The following is an 18,157-nucleotide window of genomic DNA, read 5'->3' as shown; positions in this document are numbered from 1 at the left end:
TATAGTATTAAAATGAATTTAAAGGATTAATGTGGGAAAATCCTTTTATTCATAAAAAATGTATAAGTAAAGAAATGTTTAATTTAATAGCTTCGTTTAATAGTAATACACATCAAGGATTCTACAACTTGTTAATGAATGAATAGCATTTAAAAGTTGGAAATATTTAAATTGGTAAATACTAATACTAATAATAATAATAATAAGTCTTGATGTAATTTGTGCAATCTAATTTGATGCAAATTTATGCAGTCTTCTTTGATACAATTTACACCATTGACAAATTGTACTCTTAAGAAGTTAACACTAGGACGGGTGTTACATTTACCAAAATTTTGAAAAACAACATATATTCATCCAAAACCAATATTGAAGGAAAATATATATGATCAAGTGTGAGCTGACCTCGCTTTACAACTAAAATGCTTGCAAGATGTAATCTAGAGAGGCAATGTAACATATTATATAGAGCGAACTCTTTTAAGCCAAATTTAAGTGTTTTCAAACAAAGTCCAAGATGGATATTTGCATGGATATTAATCATGAAAGCTCATTGCCTATTTTAGGTAGAGAAAATGTTGGCTAAGGCAATAACTCATGTAGGTAGCAAACACAGGGATTATAAAAAGTAGAGGCATATGATTAATTGGAATCACTACATCATGAGATAATACATGTATAACCATAGTAGCCCACGACTAAATCCAATGCAAACCAAAGTGATATTGATCCTTAAAAGATATTAAGAGTTTAAGATGAATACAAAACCAAATGATTTGTGGCTCCATAGGGCGATCAATGACCTCGAGAGGCTTGGCGAGACTCTAAAATATGAGGTTCTTATTCCTTTCAGACTAGAGCCTTAAATCAACATACATCCCTTTGTCAAACATATGAACTGATCTCAGTTTTATCACCATAAAATAATCACTCAAAACAAACCCAAGAGAAATTAAAAATTTAATAGAGGCATAAGAAAACTCCCTTCATTTTTGTTTGAATCAAAGGCATAACTCAATTATTCATCATATTGAAAAACTCTGAATTGCATTGCACATTAGACTCAAATATCTTTCAATAGAATGGTTGGATTCCTCATTATAACATCAAGAATCTACTTTTGATAATCCCTAAAGTTTAATGAACCTTATCAATATGAAATCATTAAATTGCATTTACCTCCCAATTGGAATAATAATACAATTCCATTCGCTGCATGGATTTATAAAACTTGGAAACCTCTATGTAGATCCTTTCAATATTAAAATTGAGACTTTGATCTAACATGTAATTTTATGTTAAAAAACATGGGTTCCACACATGACAATGCTTTATCAAAATTGATATTTATTTTCTTGCCATCAATCTGTGTTAATCTTAATTCATGGAAAATGCTAGTTGGCGTTCTGTCCCAACACAATCAAAATTTCCAATTTTGTCAGTTTTGCCGAAAATTCATTTTTAGGTTTGCTGATGATGGGAATGATCGGTTGACCTTAGACTATGTAATATGACACTTTTGAGGTTGAAACCACCATTATGCTTCAATTTCGCCATTTCTCCACCTTGACCCTCATTAGGCTTTTAGAGAGGCACTAAATTAGTGAATCATGTGGTGAAACTATGCAAATGATTTTAGAATGAAATTATCATATGGAATTCATCAAAATGTCTAGCTTCACACAAAGAAATGTCACCCTTTGATATACTTGCATTACATGTATGCAAAAACAATTTCCTTCTCTTGTCTCGACCCTCATCACTCAAGCACATAAATGATAGAAAATGTTCTCAAACAATTAACTATAATTGAGTTGTAAGTCATTCATGTTTAGACACTTGATAACAAGAATGCATATATACTTAAATCAAATTAAAATTAGTTCACTGAGTTTATAAAAATATGCAAAGAAAAGACAAATCAAATCATGAAAAAGATTCCATCTTATAATAAAATTAAATATTAAACTACATTTGTATAGAAAATGTGCAACCATTTCTTTAACGACACTGATCCCATGATATGAACCCCTAACTCATAAAACATAACACTAAAAAAAGCAGCAAAATTAATAGGTAAAACTCATCCTAAAGTTTAATGGGATCCCAATTTAAAAAACTTAAAATTTGTTGAGGTCTAAACATATTGTTGAGAAAATAAATACAATATGTGATGGATTTTCTCTATGTTCATCATGGTTTCTTACTAGCTATTACTTATGGAAATATTGCTATTATATCAATTACTTTATTATTTCTTTTTAATAGCGTTTCATGGGATGTGTCTCTAGGTTCCCATGCACATGAGATGGGGGGATGCTTGGGGAAACGTTTCCCCACATCCCCCTTTTGGATAAACATGAGGATACACATGGGGAAATGTTTACCCAATGTGGGGGTGCATTTCCCTAGAAGGGGTGCTTGCGGGCACCCCCTCCAAAAAGTGCTAGGCATCCTCCCTCAAAAAGTGCTAGGCGCCCCCCTTATTTTTTCTTCAAAAAAGTAATTTATGAGCAGGGATGCCTAACGTTCAACCCTAGGGCCTTATTAATACTATGTAATTAATGATAATGTTAAATTTTTAAAAATAATATTCTCTTTTATCTTTCGTTTTCATCCTTTTAAATTTTTAACATTACCATTAATTCACTCTGAATGTTTCAAAGTGGTTCTGACATCATTGGATTTGATATGGAGAAAGTAGAATTTTAATCCCACTCAAAATCTAGCAAACTTAATAGTTTTTAGGATTTTAAGATTGAAGGGGTTACGACATTTCCATTGAATTATATCATGTATGAGAGTCTGAAACTAGTATTTAATCAAGAGCACCAAGCCCTCTATGTACCTCAATGTTGGTGGCATTGGTTATTGAACTCTTTTGTCATGACCCTAATAAAATTGTACCGATCACTCAAACAAAATCTCAACCTAAAATGTTAACTTTTTTCTATCTTATTTTAATGCTTAGAAGGTGATATTTATGATGAAGATCCTAATATATGCAATGGTTTTGATGATATGTAGGTATTTGTTGTAGCATGAAACTTTTGGATTACAAAATCCATCCAGAGGTTCTTTGTTGATGTATTTTTTGTTCAAATACGGATAACACTTGGTGCTATTTTGGTTATATGCACCATACTTGATATATATATGAGAAACATTGCATATTTGTATATAGTGGCTTGGATTCATATGGATGCACATGAATATTTACGTAGTTTTTTCTCAAAATTTGAATATTTATGTATTTTTTGGTCAACCAATTTTTTGGTTTGGTTTTTTATTTTCTAGTTCCCAGCTTTGGGGTTGACCATTTCGATCATCGGTCTGCTTCTAATAACATTGGTTCATTGGCCATTATTCATTTTCACTTTTAACTTTTGATTCTTGACTCTAGACACTGAGGACCTTAGACCAAGTTTTTGGTTCATTACTTTTTACTATTTTTGTTCAATTTACTATTCAAGTCTTTAGACTTTAGTATCTACTATTTTACTTAGTACTAATCAAATTATAGAATAATAAATAAATAATTTATATAAATATATACAATATTTTACTATTATTATTATATTGAATAATTTATGATGTATGAATAAATTATTTCATTGTTGAATTTAAATTTAAATCATATATATATATATATACCCAACCCTGGATATCCCTAAAATTTGGGATTACTTCCATATCCTAGGTTCCCATCCCCATATGGGGGACTTGAACATTTCTTTTTAAATTTCGTACTCATAAGATTCGAGGCACTAGAGCATATCCTGTCATCATGAACCTATTTTTTTAACATACTCTGGAGGTATGGTTTGGCTGACACGACCCTTGTGTCACCTCCAATCATGGTGCTTAGTCAATGAGCCTCCAAAACATCTAGCAAACCTTGCAAAAATTATAATCATCCATGCATTATAAGAATCAAGAACATATAGAATTTATAAAATCTTCATCTTGATTGGATTTTAAAGTTCAAATCACATCTTATCGATATTGGAAATACGACATTGTATTTGACCAAATAATCCACAACACAATTAAATTCTTAAGAATCTAAAACAAGGAAAATGATATAAATTCCCATGTGATGAGAGGGCCAAAGTAATTGTCTTAAAGTTAAGACTTGAAATTTCTATTTTTCCTTGTGCTGGTCTAATGCAATTCCTAGCTTTAAGCCCAAATATAAAACTAAAATGAAAGCATCATGCCTGCGTTTAATTTTTTTGATCATTGGAGTATCACACAAGTAGTTAGTATTTCAACAAGTGCACCGATATTTTCATTATCAACAACAATGGTTTTGAAGCTGAAATAAAAATGGCATATTGCCAAGGATGGGAATGAAAGGCAACTTTTGAATAGCAGCAACATTCATTTCTTCTCAGGTTCCTCTTTCTTCAGTATGTACCTGCAATACAAAAATTTTAAATTGATTTAAAAGAAAATCTAAAAATGAAAATTCAAAGAAAAGGTGAACTGTAGATGCGACATATTCTGACAAGTTTGTATGATCAATCTCTCTCTGTTGGCTAACTACAAAGCTCTCTTATTCCCCATAAGCTTAACATAGGGTTTCAGTAGAGGACACAATAAAAATGAATTTAGAAATTAGTAATTACATAGAAGGTTTATTACGTATACCAGCCAGGAAGTTGTGGCCTTGTTGCAGTCATTATAGTGGAGGCGATTCTTTTCTTGACATAATTGGACCAACACTATATTAATAAAATCTTAATTAAAAACAAACAGGTACAAAAAGAAGAAAAAGGAGGCTATTCAATTAGGAAACATTGACCTCTGATTAAAGAGACATCAAGCCTACCAAGGAACTTGAGTTAATGATATATTGGCCAATTTGCTCCCAACAAAAGAAAAATGTGCAGTACTTACTCTATGAAACTATGTTAACACTTGGGTAACATATTTTGTGCTTAGGTTGACACTTCATTATTAATCAAGGGAGAAATCGCAGAGGAATGAGCATGTCAATTTTAGTAGGACTGGAGTCGGGGTGGGGAGGATAATAACATAATTGAACGGATGAACATTTTGGTGGCTAGCATATGGGAGCCTTGAATGAATGTTGATGGAGCACATTGATACAAGACCTAGTGTGCTCTAGTGTTGAATTGTTGATGAAGTGTGGTGAATAAGTAGTTAGAAAATGAAAGACTAAGTCAAGTGTGATTGTTAAGCAACTAGCACACGAATTCATGGAAGTGACTAAGATTAATGTTTTCTTAGAGGATGCATAACTTGAATGACCAAGAGAACAATGCATAGCTAGATTCAAACTAACACATATGTCACATCAATACAAACCATAAAAATAACTTACTAAAATTAAGCAATTGACAATGAATGAAATGCAAAAGCTAATTAAATTGATTAGATAACAAGGAGGAGAATCAATTGTAACTAACTTATAAGCCATTAAAAAGTGAGCTATACGAGTTTGGTAGAAGTTATCCAAAGAGGATGTTGTGCACATGTTGCCGATGTTGACATAATATTTCAGTAGTAAATAGAACTTGAAAAGACATTGTTAGTTAGAACAATATTGTTTTGGTTAGCTTAAGAATTCCATGGATGGGTCAACAAAAGAATCTATAGGTCACATTAGAGATTAAAATATCATACATTGAAATTTGATTAAAAGATCATAACCTACTTGGATATTTATTGTGGAGTAGTTATTCTTAAACATTTTGAACACCCCCTTATGTGTGGTAGGCTATAGTAAGCAGGAAAAAAATTGAAATGAGAAACAATTGAATTAAATAATTTCTCTAGAAAATTCAAATGGTAAGTAATTTGAATATATGTCAATGTAAATGTGTTTTTTCATGGTTATTGCAAATTCATATTGGTAAACAAATAAAATGTAGCAAAATGATATAAATAATCCCTTTTATTGCAAACCAAGAGTATACTTTTCAACACAAAAGTCCTTTATAACTAAGTAAATTATTTTGGTACGTGATCATGTAGGTTGTGAAAACTCTCATAACTAAACTTTTAAAGATAATAAAGAAAAGAAAGAAACATCTAAAAGCAATCCATCTTGATATGTTGGCATGAGTTAAAAAAAGGGTATGTTGCAAATACACATGAAGTTAGTTAGTTGGGACTGTGTTCTTAATTTACAAATACACTTCAAATTACTTGTTATAATATCAATTTACTTTTCACTCTCCATGAAATCTCCTCCAAAACCATGTTATTTGCTATCAAATATCCCAAGGCATAGGCTCATTTGAGGATACGTATAGTTCAATCCCTATTTAAATTTACATTTATCTGTTAAACTTCAATTTATAATACTATAAAGAAAATATTATATCTTTAATTTATAAAAACATAAAATAAAATATTACATATTATTTTGATATGAAGATCATAAGAATTATTACTAATAATAAAATAATTAAAATAATTATATATAAATAAAAATATTATTATTTTTATATAAAAATGTAATTTTAAATATTAAAAAGGTTATCTTTCTTTTCATTAGGATAAATTCAATTCATATATGCTTCTCCACGCTTTTATTTTTAAATCTCAAACAATAATATAAGATATTTAAAAATTATTCTTCATAAAGCGAAAGACTGTGAACATAGAAGACTCAAAGGCCATTCCTCTATCTTTCTTATCTCTACAAGAAAATTCCAGTTTTATTCATCATTATATCTTTAAATCTCAAATAATAAAGTAACATTAAAAGTTCACTTATCTTAACATTAATATTAAAAAAATGCCTCACGACTTTGAAATTTTTTTCACTTTTATTCATCATTGTATCTTTAAATTTCAAATACTACAATAACATCAAAAATTGCTTAATTTTGACATTAATTTTACATCAAAAATTGCTTAATTTTGACATTAATTTTAAAAAATTACCTCACTCTAGCAATTCCAAAAACCATTTAAGCTAATCTTACCTTGTTCTTCGTAGTTGACCTGGCCTGGAATTTTAAATATGCAAACCCAACTTCAAATTTAAAGAGCCTATATAAATATAAAGAGCACAAGCACTGTAAATTGGGGTTATTCTAGATGATTGGGAGGAAGTAATGGAATCTGCCTGCCTAGGTTTAATTCTCTCAAGCGACATGATGAATATCAATAATATCAATAATATATATATATATATATATATTCATTCCTCATCTATATAGAGAGTTGTACCTATGTAAAACAAATTAAAAGAAAAAGCACAAGCGCATTTCAAGTTGAACATAATATCCTGCAACTCTGTATTACAATTCATTGAAAGAACAATTCATTGAAAGAAAATGGGACAAAAGGCAACGAGACAAAGATGATGACCGAGACAGTTGCCATGAAAAACATAATATTCTGCAACTCTGTATTACAATTCATTGAAAGAAAATGGGACATAAGGGAACGAGACAAAGATGATGACCGAGACAGCTGCCATGAAAAATAAATCCTCAGACATGATTTCCCCTGTTCCAGTATCCTTATTTTGTAATATCCCTTCTTAAAAATTCCTCTACTCTTAATAAATTTTGGACTTTGTTTGAGTTTCAGTCTTGGTGAGGTTTTGTCAAACAGTTAGGGAACAAACTGCTGTAGGTGACTTTCCATTTCAGATATGCACAATAATCATTATAAACCAAAATGAAGACTTCAAATATCTCAGACTGATTTTATAGAACCTAGAAATACATGTGATGTTGGTACATGGACATTGTCATAATGAAATCAAGCATAGACAACTCCCTTTTCTTAGGAATTTATAATGCAATTACAGTGACAAGAAAGATGAGAGGAACCTGGAACTTCGCTCAGAGAATTGCTCCAAAAATATCAGCCATAAAATAAGATTAAACCAACAGTGTAAGTTTGGGAAATTTGAGGCAAATCTGGTCTTAATTGAGACCTAAAAATTCAGAAATTACAATGCTATTGAAAGGTGGCACCTGGAATACCGTTGAGAAGACAAAATTAATACTCTCCCTCACATGACAAGCTGCTACATCAATCAACCTTCGACTCAGAGATGAACACGGCCGAGGGAGAAATCAGATATGGTCTAGTTGATATATATATCAGATGGCTCAATTTCTGTGAGGAATTAAACCGATTCGGCCTCTGAAATTCTAAGTGTTGGTATCATATAAATGCAGTCCCCTGTGAAGAATAATTCGGTCCTTTCCACAACAACCCTTGGGCATCGAATAATGAGAAATTGGCACAGGAATTCTGAAGGTGACTACTCAGCCCTTGAGAAAAGGATGGATTAGATATCAAGTCTGAAATAATTCGATCCTCCTGGTGCATAAGCAATTCAGCCACAATCTTCTGAGTGTCCTCTTCGAATCTTGACACAAACATTAAATTTGGTCTCTGCAGATGTTAAGGCACTAATGAGAAATTGAATTTCTCTTTGGCACAGGAATTCTGAAGGTGACTACTCAGCCCTTGAGAAAAGAATGGATTAGATACCAAGTCTGAAATAATTCGGTCCTCCTGGTGCATTAGCAATTCAGCCTCAATCTTCTGAGTGTCCTCTTCGAATCTTGACACAAACATTAAATTTGGTCTCTGCAGATGATAAGGCACTGTGATCTCATACATAAAACAGGGATGCTAACATGATCTCTTGTAAACTCGATCTCTGGCTGCTAAACAATGTAATTTGGCATTGAAGGATTTAACTTGACTCTCCTATAGAATATTGGATTCGATCCTTGGCACTGCAAATTTTCCCTTGGCACCTTATGCTTTCTAGATATAAATAAGATCTGGAAATTTCACACAAGATTTCCTCCTTTGATTTGAACAACTCGGCCCTGGGTGATTATACAATCCCACAACCAAATAAAAACCCAATGTTGGAGCCTTTTGTAAACAAAGATGATTAGATCTATGCAATAAGCACAATGGCAAAGATGATTAGATCTCCCAAGAGCTAACTAGGGTGGCACTCAAAGTCCACTGAAATTAGCTACCAAGTTTCGCTTCAAATTCTAAACTCTCTTGAGCATCTTCACAATGTCAAGTAGAAATGATAGAATAACATGCCTTCCAATTGAGCCCAATCCTCTATTTATAATTCTCCATTGAACCTCCTAGCTTCTAGACTCTCCATTTTTCTATATTATTTTATTGGTGGGGCCCATTTTCCACCAGGAGACTTTTTGCCACCATTTTAAATTAAATAGCGATTTGCCTCCTTTCTCAATAAAATATTATTTTGCTGCCAATCTCCAATAAAATAATAATTTTCCTTTACTCCTCAATAAAATATTAGTTCACTGCCACTTTCCATTAAAATAATATGATGGGTGTGTTGAAGTTTCTAAGTTTACTTAGTTAGAAACCCTCCATGCACTTTATCTGTTTTATTCCTACCTACTTGTTATCTTCCTTAACAAGTTATTTACAACGTAAATACTGAAAATAAACACTAGTGCATGCTCAACATATTACAGATCAACAACTAAAAGAAACAAGAATAAACACACCACATGACACCATTATTTTTGGACTAACGTTTTCGGGAAAACTAGTGCAGCTATCTGAGGGTTTTCTTATTAAGCAATATCAGAGTACAATCTGGGTGCCGAAACTAGCCTACCCAACAGAGAATTTCCTTAGCAGTAATACCTCTCGGTTTCTAACAAAAACCCAAATAATCCTTCCAGCAGCGACTCAACACCAATCTGCCCCAGAAAGCCCAGTGTCTGCCTAATCTGGACTGCGTCAGCCTCTCCTAGCCCAGCGCTGGCCCTGTGTCAGCCTATCTTGGCCTGCGTCAGCCCCAGGAGGCCCTGCGTCAACGCTCTGAGCCTCTGCATCAGCTACGTTGGCCCCTTTGGTGCTCTGCGCAGCACTTTGATGCCTCTGTGTGGCCCTGCGTGAGCATTGGCTACTCCTACGTCTCTCTCTCTGGCTGCTCTGCTGCTATCCCAACAATATCTCTGCCTCTCCATCTCTTTGTACTCAATGCCCCTTAGTTGCTCTCCCGATCACTGATTCTATTTCTCTTAGCAAACTCCGCTCTAGAGAATAGAATGACTAATCACTCTAGTGTATTCTCAAGTGACCCTCAAGCCTCCTCTTACACTTTCCCTGTTGACATCTCAACGACCGAGATTCAGTTCCTAATCAACGGCTAAGATTAGATCTGGCTTAATCCATGTCTTTTAGACCACTCTAACACAAATTCATATTAATACACATTAATATTTTATTTTCCCTAAGTTTACACTTAGGGACTCCATTAAAAATATTAATTATTTTAATATCTCCTAATTTGTTTAGAATCCGCCGAAACCCTTTCTGGGTATTAGAGATCTCATGTGCCCCAACCTCTCCACCACATTTCATGGCTAGAGCACATCCGATGCTACCCCAAATCAACACTCCCTCTTATCGAGGAATGTGCTCTACTAATACTCCTCACTGAGTATTACTTTGATCATCCGGCATCGGTACCTGTGTTGATGCTAGGCCTTCCTGCCCAACATCCTCTGCACTGCTGCATCCTGTACTGCTGCCCATGGTTCTGCCACTGCCACTGCTGCATTTGTACGACAATTCCCCCTGCATCCGTGCTGCTGCTGGTCCTTCCTCCCAGCACTGCATCTGCACTGCACCTCCTCTCATCATGTTGCATCGTGCTGCCCACTGCTGCATTGCAACTCAGTTATTGAGAAGTAAGCAATTGATCTCCCAACTGACCTCCCTGTTGGGCTAGAAACACCCATTGATGCTGAAGCTCCCTCTGCCGCTAACAAGTGCTCCCTCTCTCTGACCTCTGCGCTGCTACAACAACTCTCTGCATCTCGCACCGTTGCACACCTCTCTGTGCCATCTTGCACTGGTGCAACACTCCTGTGCCTCTCGCACTGCTGCAAACTACTAGCCTCGCACTGTCTCGGGACTCCTGCACTGTAGCTCTCTCTGCCGCTCCATCCGCATCTGTCTCTACCCACTCAGCTAGTCCTGCTACTCCTCGTTGGGGCTCCTGTAGCAAGGTCTAATCCAAGACACTGGGTACCTCAAGGATCCTGCCCTCATTGCCTATAGTCCTCCTGACTATAGCTCGATGTCTCCCCACTTCTGCTCAAGTGGTGTGTGTGCACTCATGGCACAATCATCGTCTGTCAAAACTTCATTCTCTGCCCGTCCTGGTGTTGCCTTAGTCCCGGAAGACTCTCCCTTACTCTTCTTCCTTGGACACTGGGTCGCATAGTGACCCAACTCCCCACAGTGGAAGCACTTGATCTTGGAGAGATCTTTCTTCTTCTGCGTTTCGTGCTTTCCCTCAGATGCTAGGGCCACATCCTCCTCCTCCTGCTTGACCTTGATCCCTTTGTTGTTGCTACCTATCTTTGACTGTCGTTTGATCTCTTCCTGGCAAAGAGCTGCCCACATTTCGTCCCAAGGTGCGAGAGTCCCTCTGCCCAGGATACTCTGGACAAATACTTCCCAATCTTCTGAGACAACATTCAGGGCTGTCATCACCATAAGCTCCTGATCCAGTGTCGCTCCTATAGCAGTCAACTGGTCTCAAATCTCATTCAGTCCTCCGAGGAAGGTGTCAATCGATTGACCCTTCTTCATCTGATACAACCTCATCTGGTTCTCAAGCAGCATTCTTCTCTACACAGAAGTATGCTGGTATAGCTTCTTGAGAGCCTCCCACATCTCAAATTCCATTTCCTTCTCGGCTATATGTGGTACCACATGATTCTTGACCCCGTCAAGGATAATGCACTTGGCCCTCGCCATCGCCTCTTTGTACCTGTCATTATCATTGGGGTCGACTGTGACAACTATTACCTTCAAGGCAAAGTTCTTGACATGATTCCTGTCAAGCACTGATAAGATTCTGGCCTTCCAGATTGCGAAGTTCGATGCGTCGTCTACTCTATCCTGGTCTCTTACCCCGTGTAGTGCCATGATGCTCCTCTACTTCCCTCCTGGATGTTCTCTGTTCGATTCCTCTGAGTCTCTACTTCTTGTCTAGAAGTTCTCTTCCGGACTCCCTCTGAGTCATGAATTCCCTCTGGGAAATCCTTCTGTCGCCTGTCGAGATGCCCCCTACTCTGATCGACTTGTGCAACTGCACTTTTGATATGGGTTCCTCGGCTAGAAACCCTTGGTAACAACTCCTCTGGCCCTACTCTGTCAGGTACTGTTCTGACTACAGTACCTCACCAGCTCCACTCTGCAATATTCCTGCAGCCTTCTCGACCCCAACAATTGCCTCTCTGTGAACTGTGCTAGCCCCTCTCTGCCTCACGTTGGCCTTGCGTCACCTCGGATGGGTTTGCGTCAGCCCTGGGATGCCCTGCGTCATCCCTCTATCCCTCGGCATCAGCAATGCTTGCCTCTCTGAGACTCTGCGCAACTCCCGGCTTCCTCTGCGTGGCTCTAACTGGCTCTGCGTCACACTTCTTGTTTTCTGCGCTGCTAGAAACAACTTCTGTCACCTCGGGACAGCTATTTTCTACTGCCATTGCTCCGCTCGACGGATGTCTCTTAGTCCTCCTGTGATCTGCAATCACGCTCTGATACCATGTTGAAGTTTCTAAGTTTACTTAGAAACCCTCCATGCACTTTATCTGATTTATTCCTACCTACTTGTTATCTTCCTTAACAGGTTATTTACAATGTAAATATTGAAAATAAACACTAGTGTATGCTCAACATATTACAGATCAACAACTAAAAGAAACAAGAACAAACACACCACATGACACCATTATTTTTGGACTAATGTCCCCAGAAAAACCCAATGCGGGAAAACTAGTGCAACTATCTGAGGGTTTTCTTATTAAGCAATATTAGAGTACAATCTGGGTGCCGAAACTGGCCTAACCAACAGAGAATTTCCTTAAAAATAATACCTCTTGGTTTTTGACAAATCTACTGGCTAAAACCCTGGATAATCCTTCCGCCATCAACTCAGCACCAATCTGCCCCAGAAACCCCAGCATCTGCCTAATCTGGACTGCGTCAACCTCTCCTAGCCCAGCATTGGCCCTGCATCAGCCTATCTTGGCCTGCGTCATCTCTCTAAGCCTCTGCGTCAGCTACGCTAGCCCCTCTGGTGCTCTGCGCAGCATTTAGTTGCCTCTGCGTGGCCCTGCGTGAGCACTGGCTGCTCCTGCGTCTCTTTCTCTAGCTGCTCTGCTGCTATCCCAACACTATCTCTACCTCTTTGTCTCTCTGTACTCAATGCCCCTCAGCTGCTCTCCTGATTACTGATTCTATCTCTCTTAGCAAACCCCGCTCTAGAGAATAAAATGACTGATCACTCTGGTGTATTCTCCAAGTGACCCTCAAGCCTCCTCTTATACTTTTCCTGTTGACATCTCAATGGCCGAGATTAAGTTCCTAATCAATGGCTAAGATTAAATCTGGCTTGATCCATATCTTTTGGACCACTCTAACACAAATTCATATTAATACACATTAATATTTTATTTTCCCTAGGTTTAGACTTAGGGACTCCATTAATAATATTAATTATTTTAATATCTTCTGATCTGTTTAGAATCTACCCAAACCCTTTCTAGGTATTGGAGATATCATGTGCCCTAACCTATCCACCAAATTTCGAGGCTAGAGCACATTCGATGCTACCCCAAATCAACAGGATGGAGTTCCCATCTGAAACATTGGACGGATCACTTAGATCACACAGTGCCCTTCGAGAAATCTATAACAATATGAGTCACTGTGGAAGTCTCCGATCACTCAAATATTGTTTTGCTGCCATTCCATTAAAATAATAATTTCTCCCTTCTATCACAAAATGATATTTCCCCTTTTTTATATTTCCAAAGTTTTGCAAAAACTCTTAAGTGATTTTTGCATTCACAAAAATTAGGAACATGACAATCCTCCCCACCAAACATTGCTTGTCCTAAAGCAATATCACCCTATGATGCTGATCCACAAGCTAGCCGAGCTAACGCTAGGGTCCCAAATATGCCATTGAACCACTCCTTGTTGTCGCGCCACCATCACATTAACTAATCCTGTCACCAAGGTCCCAAACAAACCTAATCTCCTCCTATGGAATATATTGCTATATTGGTGAAGTCCCCCATGTCATTAGTGAATCACTAAAGCCCAATGGAAGATATGAATGATCTCCCCCTATAGGAACTAGATCACCCTTGAGGGTAGCTGAATTGTGAAATCCTATGATGCCTAGATCCCATGCTAGTCTCAGAAGGGTGCCACCATGTTGATGCTGCACTACTTTGACTATGATAGACAACCCATCGTGTGCAGGTTGTATCCTCCTCTCCTGAAACTTGATGGCGAAAAATATGTGAAGGCCAAGCTCATCCATCCCTGGCATCTCCATGATATCAATGTCTACCCATCTACCGTCAATCACGGTCCAAAGCAATAACAAGGAAAACTAGCCTTGACATGTGACGAAGGCCTCAATGATCCCCCATATGTTAAACCAAGAGTAGAAGATCAATTTCTGCCATGATCCTGCTCATCACGAAATGAAGTGACTTATCAGCCAACTAAATCCATGGATCCCAAAGCCAAATTTGTTGCGACATAACATAACTATGACACCTGCTGGAATTCCTCCGTGCATCATCTTTGGTCCTTGCATGCCATCCATATAACTAATCCATATATCATGAATATATCAAATGCATGCTAAACTACCCTGCGCCTACCAAACCACATAGTGACATCAACTATCTTGTCTCCTACAGTCATCTCTCATCCTGACCACGTGCCTCAGCTTGGGAGTCTACCTCTCAATGCCCTGTGCTCCATCTAACTATCTCAGATGAACATCCCATGCTTTGTTGCTCATGCACCGAGCATCACGGGACAAGACCCCACTCCTCTGTGACCATGTGTGGTGCTAGAGAGTGATAGATGCATGGGCTCCGATGGGTATGTACAAGAACCCATATGGATGCTCACAGCCAACCTTGTGTCCAACCCATTCTCTGAACTTAGGTATGCCCACCTCAATGCCATACTTGACATCCTTGTCAAGGAATCACCCTGCTAGTAACACTCCCCCAGTCTGCAGTGCGGCGCCGCACACTATAACATATAACCGTGTACCCTCGCACCCCTGGCATACAACTGCACCCAGTTGCACACCTATGTGTACCATTGGATCCTTCCACATGCGGCCGCATAATCCCAACCAACTAGTATCCCTCTGGTATCGATGTGTATGTCACCCTATGAGGAAACACACAATGATTTGAACCATCCCTCCTACAAAACGGTGCAACCTTGCACATCACTACGCACCACCGTGCACCTCTGTGCTCCTCTGCATACCGATGTGCATCGCTTCCTACCCCTATATTCCTCTAGATGTTATAGTCAAAAGATGTGTCAGTATGCATCAATCTGCATTATGTTTGCATCATCGTCTCCACCAACTCACCTCCATAACCTCGGATGAGTGGGCCTCCCCTCCTGATCCTCCCAGAGAGATCTGACAGACACACCTCGCTAAGTGCCAGTGGTAGTATCACTAAGGTGCTGCAGCTTGGTGACCTCTACGCCCCACATATCCAAGAAAAATACTCATCCCCATACAACGCTCTGTTCGGTAGAAGACTATAGAAAATAAACATCAAATCAAAGCTAAATTATTTTTGCAATGATATTTAGGTTGAAAAAACAAACAAGTATATGAATAACATGAATCTGAGCATTCAAAGCGAATTCTAATTCATTATGTTTTATCCAAACATTGAAGATTAATGGTCAAAGTATTGACTAAGGAGAAAATATGCACAATAGGAAAACAGACAAGAAATCACACACATGAATCTATGAAACTGCACATATGAGACTACTTATAGAAAAATATATTAGTCATCAAGTCTACATCAATACACATATTTGTCATGTTTTCAAAAATTTTGAACCTTTGGTTCTCTTTCGTAATTGACTTTATAGAACATTTACAAACTATAACCATGTTTTTAGAAAACTTTAATTACAAAGTATCAAATATATACGTAAAAATATAACAAGGATCAAATACATTGTATAAATATTTCCTTGATGTACTATTTGTTTAGTCATGAAACAAGATGATAAGATGTTGTATCTAGAAGCTGAGCTGTAGCTAAAAATCTGGCTGAAACTAAGGACAAAAACACCCACTGATATTTTGCAATGAAATTTGGAAGTGCTCTATTTTATCCCACAAAATTTGCTCTATCTTTGTCAAAACGACAAAATCACCACATACCTTGGATTGGGACATCAAAAATTGCCACTTGGATCACGAATCCAACCTTCAAATATGCTTTGTTTGCTCCAAACCCCTTGTCTCTGCCTCAAAACATAGTTTTTTTCAATCGCTAATAGATTGATTGACGCATATTTATTGGGATAACACACCGTAAACTGTTGCCAATTTAACTGTCATCGCTCACTCAAAATAGAACAAAAATAGTGCTGACAATTTAACTGTCAGCGCTCTGTCAAAACATTTTCAAAAACAACGCTGACGGACTAATGATCATCACTGCGACAAAACCCTAGTTGAGTTTGTTTACGGCCTCTAGCAAAATATCTACATTACTTCGTTTCCCTTTCTTAAACTTCCTGGCCTTGGAGCCAAGTTCTTTCCTCTTTTGACCTTTGTGCTTCTTAGAGCTAGAAGCCACCTCCTTGCTTATCACTAGGTGTTAATTTTAGATAACAATGGTATGTTCTATGCTTAGCACAATTACATCAATGTACATTAGCAGCCCAATGACAATTTCCAATTTAGTTTCCAATAACAATCACATTAACCATTAATCACATTGACAGTAAAAGCAGATAGATTATGAAACAAAATGCAGAAGACAAGCCAAGACAAGAGGACACCAGATTTGGCATATGCTAGTGAAAAACCCCAATGTGGGGAAAACCCTTTGATCAATTATTCTTATTATTATATCAAATTTTCAGCAGAGAGAGAGTACAAAAGTGAAAATTTGACTTGCCAAATCACAGTCAAAACAACCCTGACAAATCTGCAGTCAAATTCAGCCCTAATCGGAAAGTCAACGATGGCCAATTCAGCAACAAAATGTCTCCTTTGAAGCTCAGTCAAGCCTAGTCAAATTCGGCTTGGACAATAGGTCAAAATCAGTCCAAAACAATCACAAAGTCAACGGTCAAACTTGGTCAAACTTCTGCCCTGAAGTCTGTGGTCAACCTACAATTTTCTACTGCTATCAAAGTGCCCAAAATACCTCGGTTCTTATGCCAAAGTGTATGACCTGCCCAAGCAGAAATCTGCCAAGAAAATGAAGTCAAAATCTGCCTGGAATGTCAATGTCAACACTGGTCAATGCTGGTCAAACTGCAGGAAAGTTTGTAATTTTCGGCCTTGTAATTATGTCTGAAATCCATCCTCCTTTGCCACACGTGTGAGAGAAAGAGAATGCCCAATCGCTGTATGAACAACCGACAGAAGGAGAGAGAAGAATGTGAGTGATGATGATGCCAAATGAGGTGAGAGGTCACTTATGTTTATACAACTCGTTGAGGGTGAAGTGACATGTCTCTTGGGCTTCATGAGCCTACATGATGATGTGGTCGACCTTGACAGTTTACACGTGTGGGCATAAATTCAAAAACACATTTCTTCTTGTCCAAATTTGATGATCTTTAGATCAATTTTGTTCCTCTCGAAAATAGGAATTCAATGTAATCATCATCTCCATCAAATGAGCTGTTTAAAGTGGAATTTGGCCCTAGTTGCAAATTTTAACACTAGGTCCCTTAAAGGGGTGTCATCCACATCAATCACTTGATTTTCTAGGTTAGGGTTCTGTTTGAGTTTGAGCTTAAGCCTTAGTTTGCTTATTGGCCTAGTATGAGGCTTTCTGACCCCATGGGTTTCAGATAGAGTGTGTTCATTTAAAATCTCCCTTTCCTCTGTTTCAAGTTGACCCTCCCCTGTTTCAGTAGGTTGATCCTCTGCAACTTTCACGTGTTGTTTTGGCAGCTCACGAGATGGCTCTCGAGGAGGATATAGGATTTTTTCCTTTGTAATCCTTTTACTTTTTCTTGTGTAAACCCTTTTAAACTCATGAACTGGAACAAGGGTTTCTATCTGCATGCTCAGGGAGGCTTTTCT

The 18,157-nt window shown here is 37.5% G+C and overlaps 1 protein-coding gene across 4 annotated transcripts in view; it reads right to left on the bottom strand.

The window, feature by feature from the left end:
• Window positions 1-3,942: 3,942 nt before the first annotated feature.
• The window catches only part of LOC149207029 (mitochondrial pyruvate carrier 1-like), a 291,335-nt gene continuing 277,120 nt past the window's right edge, over window positions 3,943-18,157 (bottom strand). For all 4 annotated transcript variants that reach the window (XR_016252612.1, XR_016252611.1, XM_089395634.1 and 1 more), the window contains one exon: window positions 3,943-4,420. Coding sequence is in view for 2 of the 4 variants with exons in the window: in XM_089395634.1 (XP_089251760.1) it covers window positions 4,384-4,420 (37 nt within the window). In the remaining 2 variants the exon portion in view is untranslated. The remainder of the gene's footprint in view (window positions 4,421-18,157) is intronic.

This window comes from Pinus tabuliformis, chromosome 1_2 (genome assembly GCF_031772625.1).
Source record: "Pinus tabuliformis cultivar Carrire ecotype Pingquan chromosome 1_2, CPIR1, whole genome shotgun sequence".
Classification (NCBI taxonomy): Eukaryota; Viridiplantae; Streptophyta; class Pinopsida; order Pinales; family Pinaceae; genus Pinus; species Pinus tabuliformis.
The sequence above is the reverse complement of the archived record's forward strand: the minus strand, read 5'-3'. Positions and strand labels throughout refer to the sequence as shown.